This window comes from Mauremys reevesii, linkage group 19, assembly GCF_016161935.1.
Source record: "Mauremys reevesii isolate NIE-2019 linkage group 19, ASM1616193v1, whole genome shotgun sequence".
NCBI lineage: Eukaryota > Metazoa > Chordata > Testudines > Geoemydidae > Mauremys > Mauremys reevesii.
This window is the reverse complement of record NC_052641.1, coordinates 17,243,446-17,260,367: the sequence shown is the minus strand read 5'-3', so window position 1 is coordinate 17,260,367 and position 16,922 is coordinate 17,243,446. Positions and strand designations below refer to the sequence as shown.

The 16,922-nt window shown below is 44.0% G+C and overlaps 1 protein-coding gene across 11 annotated transcripts in view; it reads left to right on the top strand.

Annotated features, from left to right (window-relative positions):
- The window catches only part of LOC120386990 (histo-blood group ABO system transferase 2-like), a 52,210-nt gene extending 41,440 nt beyond the window's left edge, over positions 1-10,770 (top strand). For 5 of the 11 annotated variants that reach the window (XM_039507105.1, XM_039507102.1, XM_039507104.1 and 2 more), the window contains 6 exons: positions 675-731; positions 2,707-2,754; positions 3,191-3,232; positions 4,647-4,682; positions 8,715-8,849; positions 10,072-10,770. In XM_039507105.1, the coding sequence (XP_039363039.1) occupies positions 675-731; positions 2,707-2,754; positions 3,191-3,232; positions 4,647-4,682; positions 8,715-8,849; positions 10,072-10,759 (1,006 nt within the window). In that variant the 3' untranslated portion in view covers positions 10,760-10,770. The other 6 variants (XM_039507109.1, XM_039507106.1, XM_039507101.1 and 3 more) reach the window with 6 other exon arrangements.
- Positions 10,771-16,922: the final 6,152 nt, after the last annotated feature.

The following is a 16,922-nucleotide window of genomic DNA, read 5'->3' as shown; positions in this document are numbered from 1 at the left end:
GCAACCTCTGGCACGCATGCCAAAGGCAGCACGGGAGCTGATTTTTAGTGACACTCACATTGCCTGGGTCTTGGCTCTGGATTTTAATTTAATTTTAAATTAAGCTTCTTAAACATTTTAAAAACCTTATTTACTTTACATACAACAATAGTTTAGTTATATATTAAAGACATAGAAAGAGACCTTCTAAAAACGTTAAAATGTATTACTGGCACGTGAAACCTTAAATTAGAATGAATAAATGAAGACTCTCCACACCACTTCTGAAAGGCTGCCGACCCCTGTGTAAGGTCTTCACAAGCTTGGTTAGTAACACAGTACATTTGTTTTGCCATAGAACTCTTTTTAATTATTGTTAGTTTGGCATTCCAATGGTGATTTAATCTGTAAGCTCCTGGATTCAGAGACCATAAGAGATCACTGAGTGCACGCTCAGTGCATGACAGATAATAGGAAACTGCTTTGCTTCACCTACCACAGCATTCTAGCAACCTTTGCATTTTCTCCTTTGTTTGGCTGGTTTGGTTCTATTGTGAGGATAAACCGCTGGGTTTGGTTGGTTGTTGTGTGGTTTGTGTCTTTAAAGATGCCTAGATATTGGACTAGATTATTAGTGTAAAGGTTTTATGTTATTTAGATCTCCATGTTTGACATGACATTTGGATTTATTGCAGGAATACGTACAAATTTACTTGTCTGGATACACCAATCAAGATCTGCAACACCATGAGGTAACTATTCCCTGTTGGACTTACCTGGATTTTGTGAGCATCTGAGGTCTCTCAATTACAGCTCTGGAAATCAGTTCCACGTTGCTGAGATTCCTAACCACTTCTGTTTTTAGTTTTGACTTGCTACCAAATTTCAAATGAAAACTCAATTGAAACTAGCAGTGGCTCCTCAGAGGCAGGTGGAGGGGGAGAGCACTGCTCCGGTGCTCACCTTCTTCTGAATTAGATACATTAAGGGACCAAGTCCCCAGCTGGTATAAGTCAGGGTACTCCACTGACTTCAATGGAGCTATCTGTGCTTGCTGAGCATTTCTCCTAGCATCTTTATGTATTTCTGTAAACTGGCTCTGAAAGGCCCTTTCGTATGTTCCTATCATCTACCAACTTCCTAATGACGCCAGCAGCCACAGATAAACAGCTGAGTCTCACCTGTTGTCTGATCTTGACACAAAATCACAAACTGGCTGCCATGTTAGTAAAAACTGGGCAAAGAAGTGTGAGCCTTGACTACCCGGCCTGAGTTTGCAATGAAATACACAAGCGGGTGAGAGTTGCATGGTTTGGGTTTTAGTTATGGATGTTCTGCACAGGGCCGGCTCCAGACCCCAGCGCGCGAAGCGCGCGCTTGGGGCGGCATTTTGCCGGCAGGGCGGCAGCCGGCTCCGGCGGACTTTCCGCAGTCATGCCTGCGGGAGGTCCAATGGAGCCGCGGGACCAGCGGACTTCCCGCAGGCATGACTGCGGAGGGTCCGCTGGTCCCGTGGCACCGGTGCACCTCCCGCAGGCATGACTGCTTGGGGCGGCCAAATTCCTAGAGCCGCCCCTGGTTCTGCACAGACTTATTCCCTCATTTTCTCTCTCATCTGCATTGAATCTATGGCACTATTTGGGCTGGCATCCAGAGGTGTAATTAATTGTTTCTGAAAACACTGCCTGCCTCTCCTTCTCTAATGAGGGATGGCTTGTTTATGGGCTATCTTTAAAAGCCTCATTTCCTCCTGCCTGCCAGCCAGCCCTGTCTGTGTGTCCCTCTCTCCCCCTCAGCCTCACACTCCCTCATGGGCTCCCAGCATCTCTTATGCCACTCAGCATTCAAACAGTTCTTACCACTCAAAAAGGCAATGAAATGAAAAGAGTTAGAGCTCAATTAACAAGCAGCTATTCAATGTGTGCACCCACCCTTTATATAAACTAATTTGTATGGCACCATATAGCCTATGCATTGAATGAGCCAGGGGTCCTGTGGAAAAAATAGTATGTGATCATGTAATTAAAGACTAACCCAAGGCATATGCACTATGGGGCAGAATTAAGGTTTCAAAGCAACCTTCATGGCATTTTGTGACTTTTGAGTGTTTGACTTTGCAAGCTTTATGTTCTCTTCATATATAATTTTTGTAATACAGGATAGTTTAGAGCATAACTACTGCACAGAATAGAATAGTAATTACAAGGAATAATCTCTTACTTTTGCCATTATATTTGGTACTGGTCTTTCAATGATGCCTATCAGTTGCAGAGCAGAATTTGATTCAGTAAGATTACACAGGTAAAAGTACTCTACTTCCGGGTAATTAGAGGGACAATGAGAGAACCCCGTCCACCCAAATGTCAGCAGGTAATTCCAGAGAAACTTGACCTACCTATTGACAGAGTGGGAGATTGCCATACGGCATGACATCATTACCAGAGGTGTTAATGTGAAATAAATGGCAGTGTACTTGCCAGTCAGTATTGCTCTTGCGGTGAAAAAAACCTCTTTTTCTCCCTGCTCTCCCCCCCACCAACAAAAAAGGACAGTGACTTGGATGAGGCACAGGAAATAAAACAACCAGGGTAGAATTTTTTATTCCTTTCTGTTAAATATTTGAATGGTGTTAATCTTGAAATGACTGGTAACTGGCTATTTTGTTCCATGCTGTGTTTTTTAAAAAAAACAACCAAACACTATATGTGACGTGCTTTCTTTCCCTAGCAGTAATACCCAGGACTTGGATGACTTTCACAAAATAAAGCTGCCAAGGTGGGACCTCTTGTTAATTTCACTTAATGCCTGTTTCATGATCCTGCAAACACTAACTTGAGCGGCCTTTACTCATATGATAACTCCCATTTACTTCAGTGGGACTGCTTGTGTGAATAATGAGTATTCATGTATCAGTTTGCAGGTTTGTCTTCCTTGGACTTGTATTACTTTAAAACCAGTTATGCTCTAATAATGCTGTACTTTTGGTAAACTAAACTTCCAATGTTTTCTTTCTATTAAAAAACAAACATGATACATGATATATGATCACATTGACTTTCAAGATGCAAAGATATTACGACAGAACTTTTTCTTTAATATTTAGATGTTGGTAAACGTGAAACACCGGTAATTCAATGATTTCATGGACTAGTTACTTTCTATTGAATGCTGTCTTTTTGTAAGCCAAACTTCCATTGTTCTTTCTCTGTAGCAACCATAACCTGGAGGATTTACTACAAATTGAATTACCAAGGTAAATCTTTTTATTAAGGCTTGGCTACACTTGTGAGTTAGAGCTCATTAAAGCAGCCCCAGGTGCCCTAACTCCCGACCTGTCCAGACTGGCAAGGCATGTAGAGCGCTCCGACTTCTCAGCTAGAGTGCTCCTGGTACTCCACCTTGGCGAGTGGAATAACATTTGCTGCACCTTGGCTACAATGCCCAGGCATCAGTGTGAACGAGGTATTGCATTACTGCGCTCTTATCGGCCTCCGGAAACATCCCATAATCCCCCTAAGTCAAGTGGCCCCTCTTGTCATTGTTTTTGAGTCTTTGCAGGAATGTGGATATGCCCTTTCAAAGCTCCCTTTCTGACAGTCGTCATGCTTATCTGCTCTGAGACAAAGCAACAATTACTGTGGAATGCTGTGGGGAGGGGCAAAAAACCCACTCTCTCTCCCTCCACATATGCACAACACACTCCCTGTCACACTCCACCTCCCGCATTTGAAAAGCACGTTACCGTCACTTGCATGCTGGGATAGCCGCCCATAATGCACTGCTCCCAATGCCACTGCAAGTGCTACAAATGTGGCCATGCCAGTACGCTTGAAGCTTTCAGTGTGGACAGACTACAGTGCTTTCCCTACTGCGCTCTCTGAAGGCTGGTTTAACTCAAAGTGCTCTACATCTACAAGTGTAGCCATGCCCTAAGTTTCTTAAGTGTTTGAGCTGCTTTCAGAAGAGCTCTGGTGTTCCTGAAGGATGATAATCTATGCTTGTGGAACTCCAGTACTATGTCTTAACATTGTATTTGTGTGTTATGAATCATCAATACAGCATGATGACACTGAGATTTAGACAAGCTCAGATGTTACCTATCTTTGAAAGCTCTCAGCAGTGATCTCATGGATTCCTCTCCCCTCTAAGGATGTTCACATTGCTTGGGTTACACCAGTCTGCACTTCAATTCTGACCCCCAGGAAACTCTACTATTCAAGTTCTGACCCCACACACTGCTCTATCAATGTTCCGCATTCCCTACCTGCAAAACTTTTCTACTCCAATCCTACGTGCTCACACCACTTTGCTAATGCACCTCATTCCTGACTTTTAATGTCTCCCTCTGAGCCTCTCATGAGCATAGATTATCAAGCCACACTGCATAGAGGTTTTGTGATGTGAACCAATATTAGGGACTAGAGAGAGACCACTAAACTTAGGTTCATATGTGACCTGAACCAGGATTTAAACTCAAGTCACCAGACGTACAGTAAAGCTAAAACCCTTTCCTTTGGTGTTCTGAGTATTGGTCACTGAGTTCTCAATGGAGCTGATTGGTGGGAATCTTCTATCTGTCTGTAAACTCAAGAAGGATTTTTTTTTAAAGAGCTATGGAAATCTTTCCTTAACTTGAAATCATTTTTGTTTTCCTACCTTTCTTTTAGAATGATTTATACAAAGCCACAGATTCTAAAGCCATCGTAAGTAAAACTAAAAATAAGTGTTTTGTTGCATCCAAGATATAACTAAAGTTTATAGACGAAAATCTGACCAAGAAATTTCCTTAAGGATTTGAACTTGTCTTGCTCTGTGTTAACTTAGGCATACAAAAATCTCAGAAACACTTGGGTCTTTATACAAAGTACAAGCCAGAATGTTTTGTTCAGTTACAAACCTCATCCATGCTGGGTAGATGCTTGTGCAGTGCAAGAGAAAGTTAGTCACCTTGCAGTAACTAAAGTTCTCCGAGATGTGTCCCTGTGGTTGCTCCACTCTAGGTGATGGTGCGTCCTGGCGCTGTTGATCGGAGATCTTCGGTAGCAGTGCCTAGTCAAGATGCATGCGCCTAGTTGGTATCTCCCATCTCGTTGGAATCTTCCTGAGCGCATGCGTCCCACACCCTCCTCTGTTCCTTCTCTACCATGGAGGAATCATACTAGAACTCCAAAGTAGAGGGGAGGAGGGTGGGGAGTGGAGCACCCACAGGGACACACATCTCGAAGAACCTCAGTTACTGCAAGGTGAGTACCTTTCTCTTCTTCTTTGAGTGCTGTCCCTGTGGGTGCTCCACTCTACCTGAATGTGAAGCAGTACCCACTATGGTTGGTGGCATTTTGGAGTTGTGTGAGGGACAACGGTAGACAGTACCGTATGACCAACTATGGAGTCTGCCGTGGTATCCCGTGTGATAGCATAATGTTTGGCAAATGTGTGGTCAGATGTCCCTGTGGCCACCTTTGTATATGTCTGTAACAGGTACGTTGTGGAGGAAGGCAATGGATGTTGACATTGCTCTAGTAAAATGAGTCCTAACACCCTCTGGGTGGTTGAACATTCTGGGTCTGATAGCAGGATCTGATGCAGACCAAGATCCCCTTGGAGAGTCTTTGCTTAGAGATAGCATCACCCTTTGATCTCTTGGTAGTAGAAACAAATAGCTTAGGGGATTTACGAAATGGTTTAGTTCTGTCAAGATAGAATGCAAGAGCCCATCGGACGTATGTAATGTAGCTTCCTGTGGAGTTGTCTGAGGCTTGGGATGGAATACAGGTATTGACTGGTTAAGGTGGAAGGTAGACACCACCTTGGGGAGGAATTTGGGGTGGGTTTGTATAGGAAGCTTGTGTTTAGAGAAAATGGTGTAGGAGGGTAGGCCGTCAGGGTGCTTATTTCACCAACCCTTCTTGTTGACATTATGGCAACCGAGAGAGCCACTTTCATCGATATGTGGAGCAGGGATGAAGTGGCCAGGGGCTCAAAAGGGGGTTTCATAAGAGCGTGGAGAACAAGGTTGAGACTCCAGGAGGCTACTGGTGAATGAATCTCAGGGTAGAGATTTTGCAAGACCGCGAGGAAGAGTTTGATGGTGGGATGGCCAAAAGTGAATAGCCGTCCAGAGTGTGATGGAAAGCGGTAAGGGCCGCAAGGTGTACTCTGATCGGAGTGAGTGAAAGCGCATCCTGTTTTAGTTTGAAAAGATAGTCTAAGATGTCAGAGAGGGTTGCAGTCTGGGGTATTAGGCATCTGTGGAAGCACTGATGGAGAAGCGTTTCCACTTTTGCAGGTTAGTGTTAGGAGTGGAGTCCCTTCTACTGTGCAGGAGGACATGTTGGACCTGTTCAGAGCAGGCTAATTCGTGGGATTGAAACCATGAAGGAACCACACCGTCAGATGGAGTTTCCAGAGCTGCAGATGAAGAAGCTGACTGCAGTTCTGGGAGAGGAGATCTGGGCTGTTGGGGAGAGTCCGGGGAGGACAGATGGACATGCGTAGCAGGTAAGGATACCATGTCTGCCTGGGCCAAGTTGGGGCAATAAGTATGACCTGGGCCTTGTCCTCTGTGATGTTGCATAGAACCCTGTGTATGAGTGGAATCGGTGGAAAAGCGTACACGAGGGAGTTGTTCCAAGGAATGAGGAACGCATCCCCTAGAGATGCATTTCCGAGTCCCGCTCTGGAGCAAAATAGATGGCATTTGCAGTTTTGAGGAGTGGCAAACAGTTCTATCGACAGAGTGCCCTAGTGGGAGGAGAGCTGTCGGAGTATCGTGGGATGTAATTCCCATTCGTATTCCTCGGAGAAGTGTCTGCTGAGTGTGTTGGCGGTAGTGTTGTGACACGTGGACAGGTAGGAAGCGGTGACTTTTATGTGATGTATGCACCAATTCCATAGTTTAATGGCTGCTGTGCATAGGGAGTGAGATTGTGCTCCTCCCTACCTGAAGGCTCTGAGCTCTAGGAGATTGATGTGCAGATGTGTCTTTGATAGGGACCAGTGGCTCTGTGCCTTGTGGTCACCTAAGTGCACTCCACAATCTATCTGGGAAGCGTTCATGGTCAGCGTGAGTACTGGGGAGTGTGGATGGAAGGGAACACCTGTGCATAGGTTCTCTGGTTTTGTCCACCAATATAGGGAGGTCAATACATTTGGTGGCGGAGTCAGTGTTATGCAGAAACTAAGTCTGTGCAATTCGGCACTTATTGCATAATACAACAATCCATACTTTAAAACTAAAAGAGCATATCATGTGGTTAAATTAAAATGCAAAGCCACTTTTTTTTTTTTTTTTGGAGACATTAGGGTGTGCCTGCATGTGATTTTAGTTTAACTTTTGCAGGAGCCAAGAGCCATTTGTGAGAGCCCCATAGGGGGTCTGAATCTGCTCTGGGGTGGCAGGCTGTCGGAGCCGGGGGAACCAGTGCCGAGGAGAGCTTCCTGCTGTGGGAAGCTGGGTCCCTGCTTTTGAGCCCCCTGTGAGTTGTTTGTAAAGTGCAGGGGCGGTCAGAGTTGCCTGCCTCAGTGCTGACAGCACCAAGGGTAAAGACCCTGCGGGAGATCCTATACCCTCCTGAGTGTCTCTGAGAGGAGACATTAGGGCTTCTTGCCACTTCACGTGAGAAGGTGAAGCCAGCTCCTGGTCGGTTTTGGCCTGGCAGGAGAGTGTGAGGGAGAGGGTTTAGTGCCCTTCTCCATAGGCGGATGCAGAGTTTCTTGCCTCTGCTCCAGAGAGGGTGAAGCCATGCTCCAAGTCGGATGAGACTTGGCCGAGGAGCGTGAGAGAGAGGGTTTGCTGTTGCCCATCTCCAAAGGTGGCTGCAGGGATTTCTGCATGAGAAGCATTTTCAGCTGCAGGTCCCTGTCACGACGAGCTCTGGCTTTGAGGCTTGTGCAGGTGACACACTTGGCAGGGACATGTGTCTCGCCGAGGCACTTCAGACAACGTGAGTGTCCATCGGACCTTGGCATAAAGTCCTGACAGGAAGCACCTTTATTGAATCCTGAAGCCTCTGGCATTATTGCGCTAGTAATGCCAGGGGAGAGTGTCTCAGCGGGAGACAAACTTGAAGAAAGTGGTTGTTTTTTTGGTTTATTTTTTAATTAAGTAACTATTCTAAAGGAAGGGAAACAACTGGGATGTTACTAACTAATTATTTATATGTTCTTTGTAATTGTTTCCTTCAGAAACCAGGGAAGAGGATGAGCACTGCCCCAAGTCCTGTCTTCAGCCAAGGACGGTTGAGAAGGAACTGAGGAGAGTGCGGGATGCATGCACTCAGGAAGATTCCAATGAGATGGGAGAAACCAACTGAGCACGTATGTCCCGACCAGGCACTGCTACTGAAGATCTCCGATCAACGGTGAAGAGATGCACCATCACCTGGAGTGGAGCACCCACAGGGACAGCACTTGAAGAAACATTAATTAGTTGCAGGTTTCAGAGTGGTAGCCGTGTTAGTCTGTATCAGCAAAAACAACTAGGAGTACTTGTGGCTCCTTAGAGACTAACAAAATGTATTAGTTGATAGGTCCCAGTAACCTGCTACATTAAATAGCCTTACTGCACCATGGCTTGTGACTTCATGGAGTTGTATATTTCTTTACAACTGTTAGTTATCTATTTTTGAACTTTAACACATGGCTTTGGTAGTGTCTTTCTATACGTAGGGAAGGCAACTGCCTCCGTATTTCTTACTTCTATAGTGTGATTCTGAAGAAAACTTCCTCTTCCACAGGAGATGTGACGTCCTTATGATGACTCCATGGTTTGCTCCAATAGTTTGGGAAGGGACCTATAACTCCGAGATCCTGAATGAGCAGTTCCGACAAAGGAATGTCACTGTTGGACTGACAGTGTTTGCTATCAAAAAGTGAGTATGGCTTAATTACAGAACTATAGGTTAGATACGAAAGGTGATGTATAACCAATGAGGAGTTGGGGGGCGGGGGGGGAAGCTATTTTTTCCTGTAGTGATGGTGTATCCCTCACTCCTGTTGGGTTTGAGCTGAATTCTGTAAGGTGATAGTGCCTCAATTGGCCCCTCTACTTTTGAGGGGGTTTGATGGATTTTTTTCTAGAGGTTCCTTTGCTGGCCCCCTCCAATACTTTAGCAGGATGAGGATCCCGAGTGCTGTTGGTCATAGCGCCCTAGCTGTTTCCCAGCCATTGATGTCAAACCACTGCCAGAGATCTTGGCTCATAGCTGGCTATGTGGGGGGCAGCTCTTATAATACATTACACCTGCTGGTTATTTGCAGGTCAGTTGAAATAACAGGTAACGAGGCAGAACACCTTTGAAATGCAGCTGTACCTGGGCCATGCAGGCAAATCATTTTGCTTGGTTGGTACATGGAGCTGGAATGTGAGCATGCCAGAGAAAACTCTCATTTTCACTACAAGGCTGGCTAAGTGGTAATATAGGCCCAATCCTGAGAGGTGCTGTGTGCCCTTCTCTCACTGAAGTTAATGGAGTTAAAGATATTCAGTATCTCTCACAAGATGACCAGTACCTTGCTTTGAAAGTCCCTAGAGCCACAGGTTCAAATTCAGGCAGGGTACATTGTTTCGGACTAAAACAGATGATTTTTGCTAATGAGCATTGTCAATTCCTGCTTGCAACAAAACCTATTCGGTGGAGTCACAGTTATTTGTTACTTCTGAATAGGAATCTTGTATCAATTGGCTATTTTCATAGGGGAGAGAAACACACATTTACACAGCTTTGATCATCAAAGATGCTTTACAAACTAGGTAGGAATTGGTTCATCTTCCCCTCCATAAATAACAACAAAAGCTCAAATCCTAGATGCCTCTTGTGAGTCCAACCATGTCATCAGCCTCCTTCAGTCCTTTCACTGCCTCTTGTCTTTTTCCACACTAAGTTCAGAATCCTCATCCTCACCTTCAAGATGCTTTACAAGTCTGCCCCTTCTTACACCTCCACCATTTTCCCCCACCTACTCCCTCTTCTGTGCACCCGATGGGTCTCCCTGATCCCGTCACTTTGTTGCTCTCTGTGTGCCCTTCTTCCAGTCTTCTACCACAGTGCCTTTTATTTCTAATCGAGAATTTCTCTCTTCTTTTTTTTCTAGGTATGTAGTCTTCCTCAAGACGTTTTTAGAAACTGCAGAGACGTACTTTATGGTTGGACATAGGGTGAACTATTACATTTTCACAGACAGACCAGAAGAAGTTCCTAAAGTTGCGCTCAAAGAAGGAAGGAACGTAGTGGTTCTGCAAGTCCAAAACTACCCTAGGTGGCAAGAAATCTCTATGCGACGAATGGAAATGCTCAGCTACTTCTCTCAGCAGCGGTTCGTTAATGAGGTCAGCTACCTTGTGTGTGTTGATGTAGACATGAAGTTTAATGACCAAGTTGGAGTGGAGATCCTGAGCGACTTGTTTGGCACACTACACCCAGGTTTCTACGCCGCAGAGCGTCAGTCTTTCACCTATGAACGTCGACCTGCTTCTCAAGCTTATGTGCCCAGCGATGAGGGTGACTTCTACTATATGGCATCCATTTTTGGAGGAACAGTAATGGAGGTTTACAAGCTGACCAAGCAATGCCATGAAGCCATCATGGTGGACAAAGCCAATGGAATTGAGGCAATCTGGCAAGAAGAGAGTCACTTAAACAAGTATTTTCTTTACCACAAACCAACCAAAATACTTTCTCCAGAATACATGTGGGACGACAATCTAGGTAGGCCAGAGATCCTTAAGAAAAGAAGGTTTCTTGCTGTACGAAAGAATCATGCTGCAATCAGAAATAAATGAAATTCATCTCAGACTGGTCTTAGTGTGAACTAACATAACTGATATTGTAGGTTTCCTTGGTTAATGAAAATAAAAAGTTATATACATATACAATTGTTTGTATATGACATCCCCAGTATTTCTGGATATGGGAATGGTTTGCAAGCCTGACAGGCTACAGGCTAGAGCACCCTAGCCTCCCCGAGCTTGGCCAGCACTGCGCTGTCCACCGTGCTAGTTTCCCTCCTTTGGAGACTGACCTTCCCCTCTTGAAGGCCTGGGACAGACTGACTGCTCCCTTCCTGGGCAGCCTTCTTACAGGGCTGAGCTTGGCCCTGATTGGCTGTCTCCAACCTGGGCCTGATTGGCTCAGAATAAGCCCTCCTATAATTGGCTCCCGGTTTGCACAGGCGCCCTGGCCTGCCACAGCCCACGCTCTCAGGGAGTGGGGCAGTCTGCCCCACTACACAATCATTCTTGTATCTGTTGGTGCCACTAGGCCTGAGTAAACCAAAGTTGTGACTTTGGGCCTGAAGTGAACCAAAGTTCTTACATGCTGTGAACTTTAACCAGCCTAAGATGCTAACAGACTGTAAGCAAAATGTGTAGCTGTCAGCAATCTCCGCTTGCAAATGTAGGAGTTTGAAACAGCAGAAGCGGCGGGGAGGGGGGGAAGGAAAATCTGTATGCGTTTGTTCTGTCAAGGCCACAGATAAGCTTGTGCATGAGAACCTTTTTTAACACACTGAAATGTAATGCCTAATGTAGCTGTTGCTGGGAAGGGAGGGGTGAGGGGGAAAACCGAACAAAAGGCTTACACAAACAAGGGGGGTATAAATGTTGGGACCCCGCCTGTGAGCGGGCGTGCAGGATTTGAGAATGCTTTTCTCCCTGGCACCTTTCTTTGTGCACAAATAAACCTGGTTTTGCTTCTCCACCCTGGTGTAATAATTAGTGCGACGCACACCGGGCAACGAACCCTGCTGTTGCTCCGCCTCGGGCTCTTTGAGCTGGCAACAGTTTTGGCGTCCCTGGGTGGGCTCGAGGCAAAATTGTGCCTTGCCCGGACTCCTCCAATGGCCAGTGGACGAAGGTCACAGCCAATGCCCAGCGCGCACCGGTGCCTTTACCGGGGGCCTCAGCAGAGACGCGTCAGGCTGACCTTGGAGGACACAACGGTGCAACGCACTCAGATAGTGGAGAAGCAGCTGCGGGCAACGGTGAGGAACCAGTCCTGTGGATAAGGTAGGAACAGTCCAGTGGTGTGGACTTTTGCCTGAGGCTGGGGACGCCCAGCCGTTGTAATTCCCACTAGACAAGAGAGCGTCCTATAGTGGGTCAAGGGCAAGCCCATGGTATGGGGCAGGAACAGAGTACAGGCAGTGTATGGTGTATACCCTTAGAATGCATTCTGATGAATTGGAGAGTGTTTGAATCAGATCCATTGACTAAAAGTAAACTGAAAAGATTTTATGCAGTAAACTGGCCTCAGTATCAGTTAGAGAGCCAGGAAAGGTGGCCACCAGAAGGATCACTTAATTACAACATGATCCTTCAATTACTTCTGTTTTGTCAGCGAATGGGTAGCTTCTGAAGCTGTTTGTATGTAGAGCTCTTGTAAAAATCCCTCATCATATGCCCCAGAGCTGCACTGGGAGGAGAACTGTCCTTGGGAATGTCTGTTTCTGCTGGGCTCATGCCATTTGAATTTATTGACTGTGCAGCAAGATAAAATGCATCGTGGTAATAGGAAACAATGGCCTGTGTGTGTATACCTGTGTGAGTGTTCGTTGCTGGAAGACGCCCAGATTGCCCTGTGAAGCGATTGCTAATGATCAGGAGTAGTCTAACGCAAGCCCAGTAACTAGTGGATCTTTAGGAGATCCGACCCACGGTGGGCTGACTCAGCCTGGCATCGTCCGGCGAGGAAGCTGCCTGGGTCTAGGAATGTGTGAACCCATCTTCCCTCCCCCCCTTCCTTTCCGTGTGGGCTACTGACAGTCTGATCATCTCATTGGATGCAATTAGAGTATATGGCGCTGTGTCTCCCAGAGACTAGCCGACGCTCTTTGCTGAAAGGGGATGTAGGAGAGTCAGTCATCCTTGTTAGTCTCCCCTGTGTGAATGTTCTGTAGGGAGAGATTCGTAGTTTATGAGCCGCTAGTGCGGACAGGGTACCCTCTCTGTGTGTGTAAGTGGAAAGTGGGTAAAGGGACAGTCTAAAAATTCTACCTCACCCCCTAAGGGTACCCCAGCATGTTCCATGTACGTACATTATGGTCCTAAAACCTGCAGGTATTTAGAGAATTGAAATCTTCACATGTGTAAAAATCCATCTAAACAGTGCCCATTAGAAGGTATCTTCAATCTAGATAAGATCATATATCTCAGAGGAGCTTTTAATCACAAAGAAAAGCCTCTGACAGTGTGAGCAATTTGTCTAGAAACGGGTTAATTTAAAACTCGGCTAACCCCAGAGATAAAGAGAGAAAGCTGCTCTGCGTACAAGGTCAAGAGCCTGTACAAACTATGCTAAGTAAAACTGCTTCAGCCCCAGCTGGTTGTGGAAAATAAAAAAAGGCAAACCAAAAAGTATAAGTTACAGAACTAAGATTGCATTTGCAAAGCTTAACGGTTCAGTAAGATCCAACAGTTTTTGCAACCCTGAAGCCGGACAGGCAGCTGACCTGAACTGGAATCTCTGAAAGAGACGCCGCAGAAGATTCCAGGGTGTAAAAGAACAGCCATCCCAAGAGTGGAAGCATGTTGGAAATGCTGGACAAGCTGTATACAGGATAATCTCCCGTCCACCTATTTCCCTTCTCTGAACATTATACACAGACATGCCAGTCTGGATATGTGTAAGTATTAAAGTGGCTTAAGGCTTGGGGCATTCATATTTTTCCTGAGTGATGTGGGAGTGTTCCCAATACTCTCCATTGTTGTTTTATTATTTTTAATGAAGCTTTAAAATTTGGATATATGGTGTGATTTCTCTATCTACCCCCCCCCCCCAGTCCTGCAATGTCAGTTTGATCACCTGACATACGGGATAATTGGTAACAGAAATTTGTCACAGTTTGGTGAGCAATAGAGAATTGGGGAGCCCTGTAGAATTTACACCATCTATCTGTTTTACCCTTGTTATTTTATGTTTGCTGTGTTTGGTATTGTTTGGTATTATATGATAAGGATTGTATGATTAAAAGGTGAGCCCTAATAGAATAAGGAAACACTATCTGGTTTTGGTGCGCTATCTAGTTTTAGCTCTGTTCTGTTTAACCTGTTTAATCTGTTTACTGTTGGTTTTTCTGCTGTTTATTTGGGCGTTGGGGGTGTGGGCGGAACTGAACTTCTCGTTCGTAATTCCTCAGGGTGAAAGCCATGTGTGCGATAAAGCTCTGGGGTTGTATTGAGATAATTCTGTCCCGCCCCACCCCGTGATGGACAATGTACTAGAAGTGGAAAAATCTGGCTTAGACTGTAATTTTCTCTGCTCTCTGTGTAACTTTCTTTTCTGTTTAAGTGTCAGCAGACAAATGGGTGAGTCTCTGGGTAGACCCCCAAAGGAGTTTGGATTGTGTGTTAAGTAAATGGCCTTTACCCAATGGCCGTGTATTTTTGCCAGGTGGCAAGCCTTACTAGGGAGGACTTGAGTAGTTTTGGGAGTAAAATGTTTTAGGGAAAAGACCAGAAGGGTGGGGGCTAGCTGTGAAGCCCACCCTCCTAGCTAAACTGGTAGTGGAATAAGTTTGTGTCCAGGATAGGGACGATTCAGCGAAAAAAGCAGGATCGGGCCCAGGCAGGCAGGCAACAGAGAGATGGAAAAACAGGTTGGAAACTTTTGAGGGTGTAGTGGAAAGAAGGAGTAAGTGAGTATAAGCATGGAAATTTCAAATACTCAGAAGGATATTTGAAATGGTAATTAGAATTGGTAAGTGGCTGCTGAAAAAAAAAGCAAGTAATTTAAGGGAAGAGCATGTGATTTTTAAGGAAAAGTGAAAAGTTAACTCTTTAGTTGCTGGAGGAAACAGCAGTTGTACTTTAAAAATGCTAAAGAGAAGTTTTTGGTGTCTTTAAAATGTTTGTAAATAAATTCAGGCAAAGAAAATATGGGGTAATTCTCCTGAATTAACAAGAGTATTCGTATATTTTAAGTAATAATTAACTGCCCAGAAGAAAAACTTTTGCTTTGTCTTTCAGATAATCAAAAAAAACTAATACCAGCTGAACAGCATTCAATAATATCATGCATTTACTAACAGAGTAACAATTATGTTTTGTGTTCTATGTTCTGTCTTGTGGTGTTTTGTCTCGTGGCCAAAATTGTTGTGTTTAATATTTTTATGGAATGGTCTAATTTAAAATCAAGTGGCAGTGTTAAATTGAAATGCAAATACTTGTTTTGTTCAATTTAAAATACAAAGTGTTTGAATATATCAAAAAAATGTGATATACTAAAGTCTAATATATTTTCCTAAGTAAGAGAAAGAAACTTTATTAGCCAAATCTTTTAATTAAAAATTATTAAAATTTTCATACTAACAGTCTCTTTAAAAGCAAGAACATAAAAAGTTAACCCACTCCCCATATTGAACATGGAATCCTTCTGGCTACCTCAGACTTCTAGCCAGAGGGCTGGGAATGGTGAAAAGCTATTGGACTAAAGGTTGTATTAAGTAAACTCAAAGTGGGTGTGCTTGTCCTGGCCTGTTGTTCTAAAGCTCTGTAATAAGGTTATTTTAGTAAAAGGGTATATGTGGCATACATTAAATAAGACTAATGTACTGTGTATGTGTTTATTGTTAACAAAAGGTGTATAAGTAAAAGTTTCCTTTATAGGTTAAAAAAAAATGGAAAAAGGAAAAAAAAATAAGTTAACTGAAAAAAAAAAATAGTTAACATGCTAAAAATAAACTGGCCAAAATTTGTGCTAAGACAAACTTAAAGTGGCCAAATGCCCTTCCTTTGGCACTAATAAGTATAAAAACCATTACTTGGCTAAAAACCAGAAAAAGGGGGAACTTAAATTTGCCCATGCAACTATAAAATTTGTAAAATCTGCAAAGACACTAATGCAATGTATTAGGTTTTTTTCTCACAGGTAAGAAAAAACAACCCAAAGATCCTAGCAGCCCTACCACTCCTAGAAACCAGAAAACTGGGTCTACATAAAAATCCATCAACGAAAAACTGCCTTGGCTCCACGCTGAAAAGGCCCTTTCCAAGTCCTCCTGTCTACCAACACTGCTGTAAAGTGCCAAAAACTAACTGCTTGAACCCAGAATTCTCACTGCAAAAAGACCCCTCCACATCAGAAAAATTTTCCTATTAATAATTAGCCTATTCTTTCTTCTAGTTCTACTGTGCTTCTGAACAGCTTCTGGACAACCTCTCCCTTGTCCACTGACAAACCAACTGTGCCTTTAAACTTTTCTAGAAAAAGCAAAGCCATTACAGGGTAATATGTGCTAAAAACCTCTCCCCTGTAGAATGCCAAACCACAATTGTTTTGGAAAAGAAGAAAAAACACTCACTCCACTGACATTGCCAAAGTCCAGAAATTCCTGACTAAAAGGACATTAAAAACTGACCCTGGTAAAAAAAACAAAAAATTGTACACTGGCAAAAAAAAATTTATAAGACCCATGATTGGAAATGTGGTATTAATTAACTTTTGGGGTTTAATCTACAGGCTGTGCCCTGTGTTTTGGATAAATCCTTCAGTATGTAATGACATTGCCCTTATCCAGTTTCCAAATCACTTCTACATACCCAAATTGCTCACAAGGAAATGCCATTAAATTAGCACAACAAAGGGCCTGGGTTATTTCCTCTGGAAAAAAAAATTAAGCAAATCCCTGTGGGCTAGGGCCAATATCTTAAAAGCAAAAAACATGATAAAAAATTGGGCCAACTAAAAAAGGCTACTAGCCTTATTCTTAAAACTCAGCTATCTTAAGTACAGGCTGGAGTTGGTAAGTTACATGTCATTTCAGCCCTTAGTTCTATAACCCAAAAGTTACTGACAGAGATGGTATTGCATATCACTAAGGCTGGAAAGGTATTGCAGTGAAATCTAGACCAGACTTGGCCCACTGCCCTTACAAATGCATCAGGAGTACCATCTGATCTGTGGTCATGAAAACATACTTGAACACTTTCGAAATGAAAGTGGGGACAT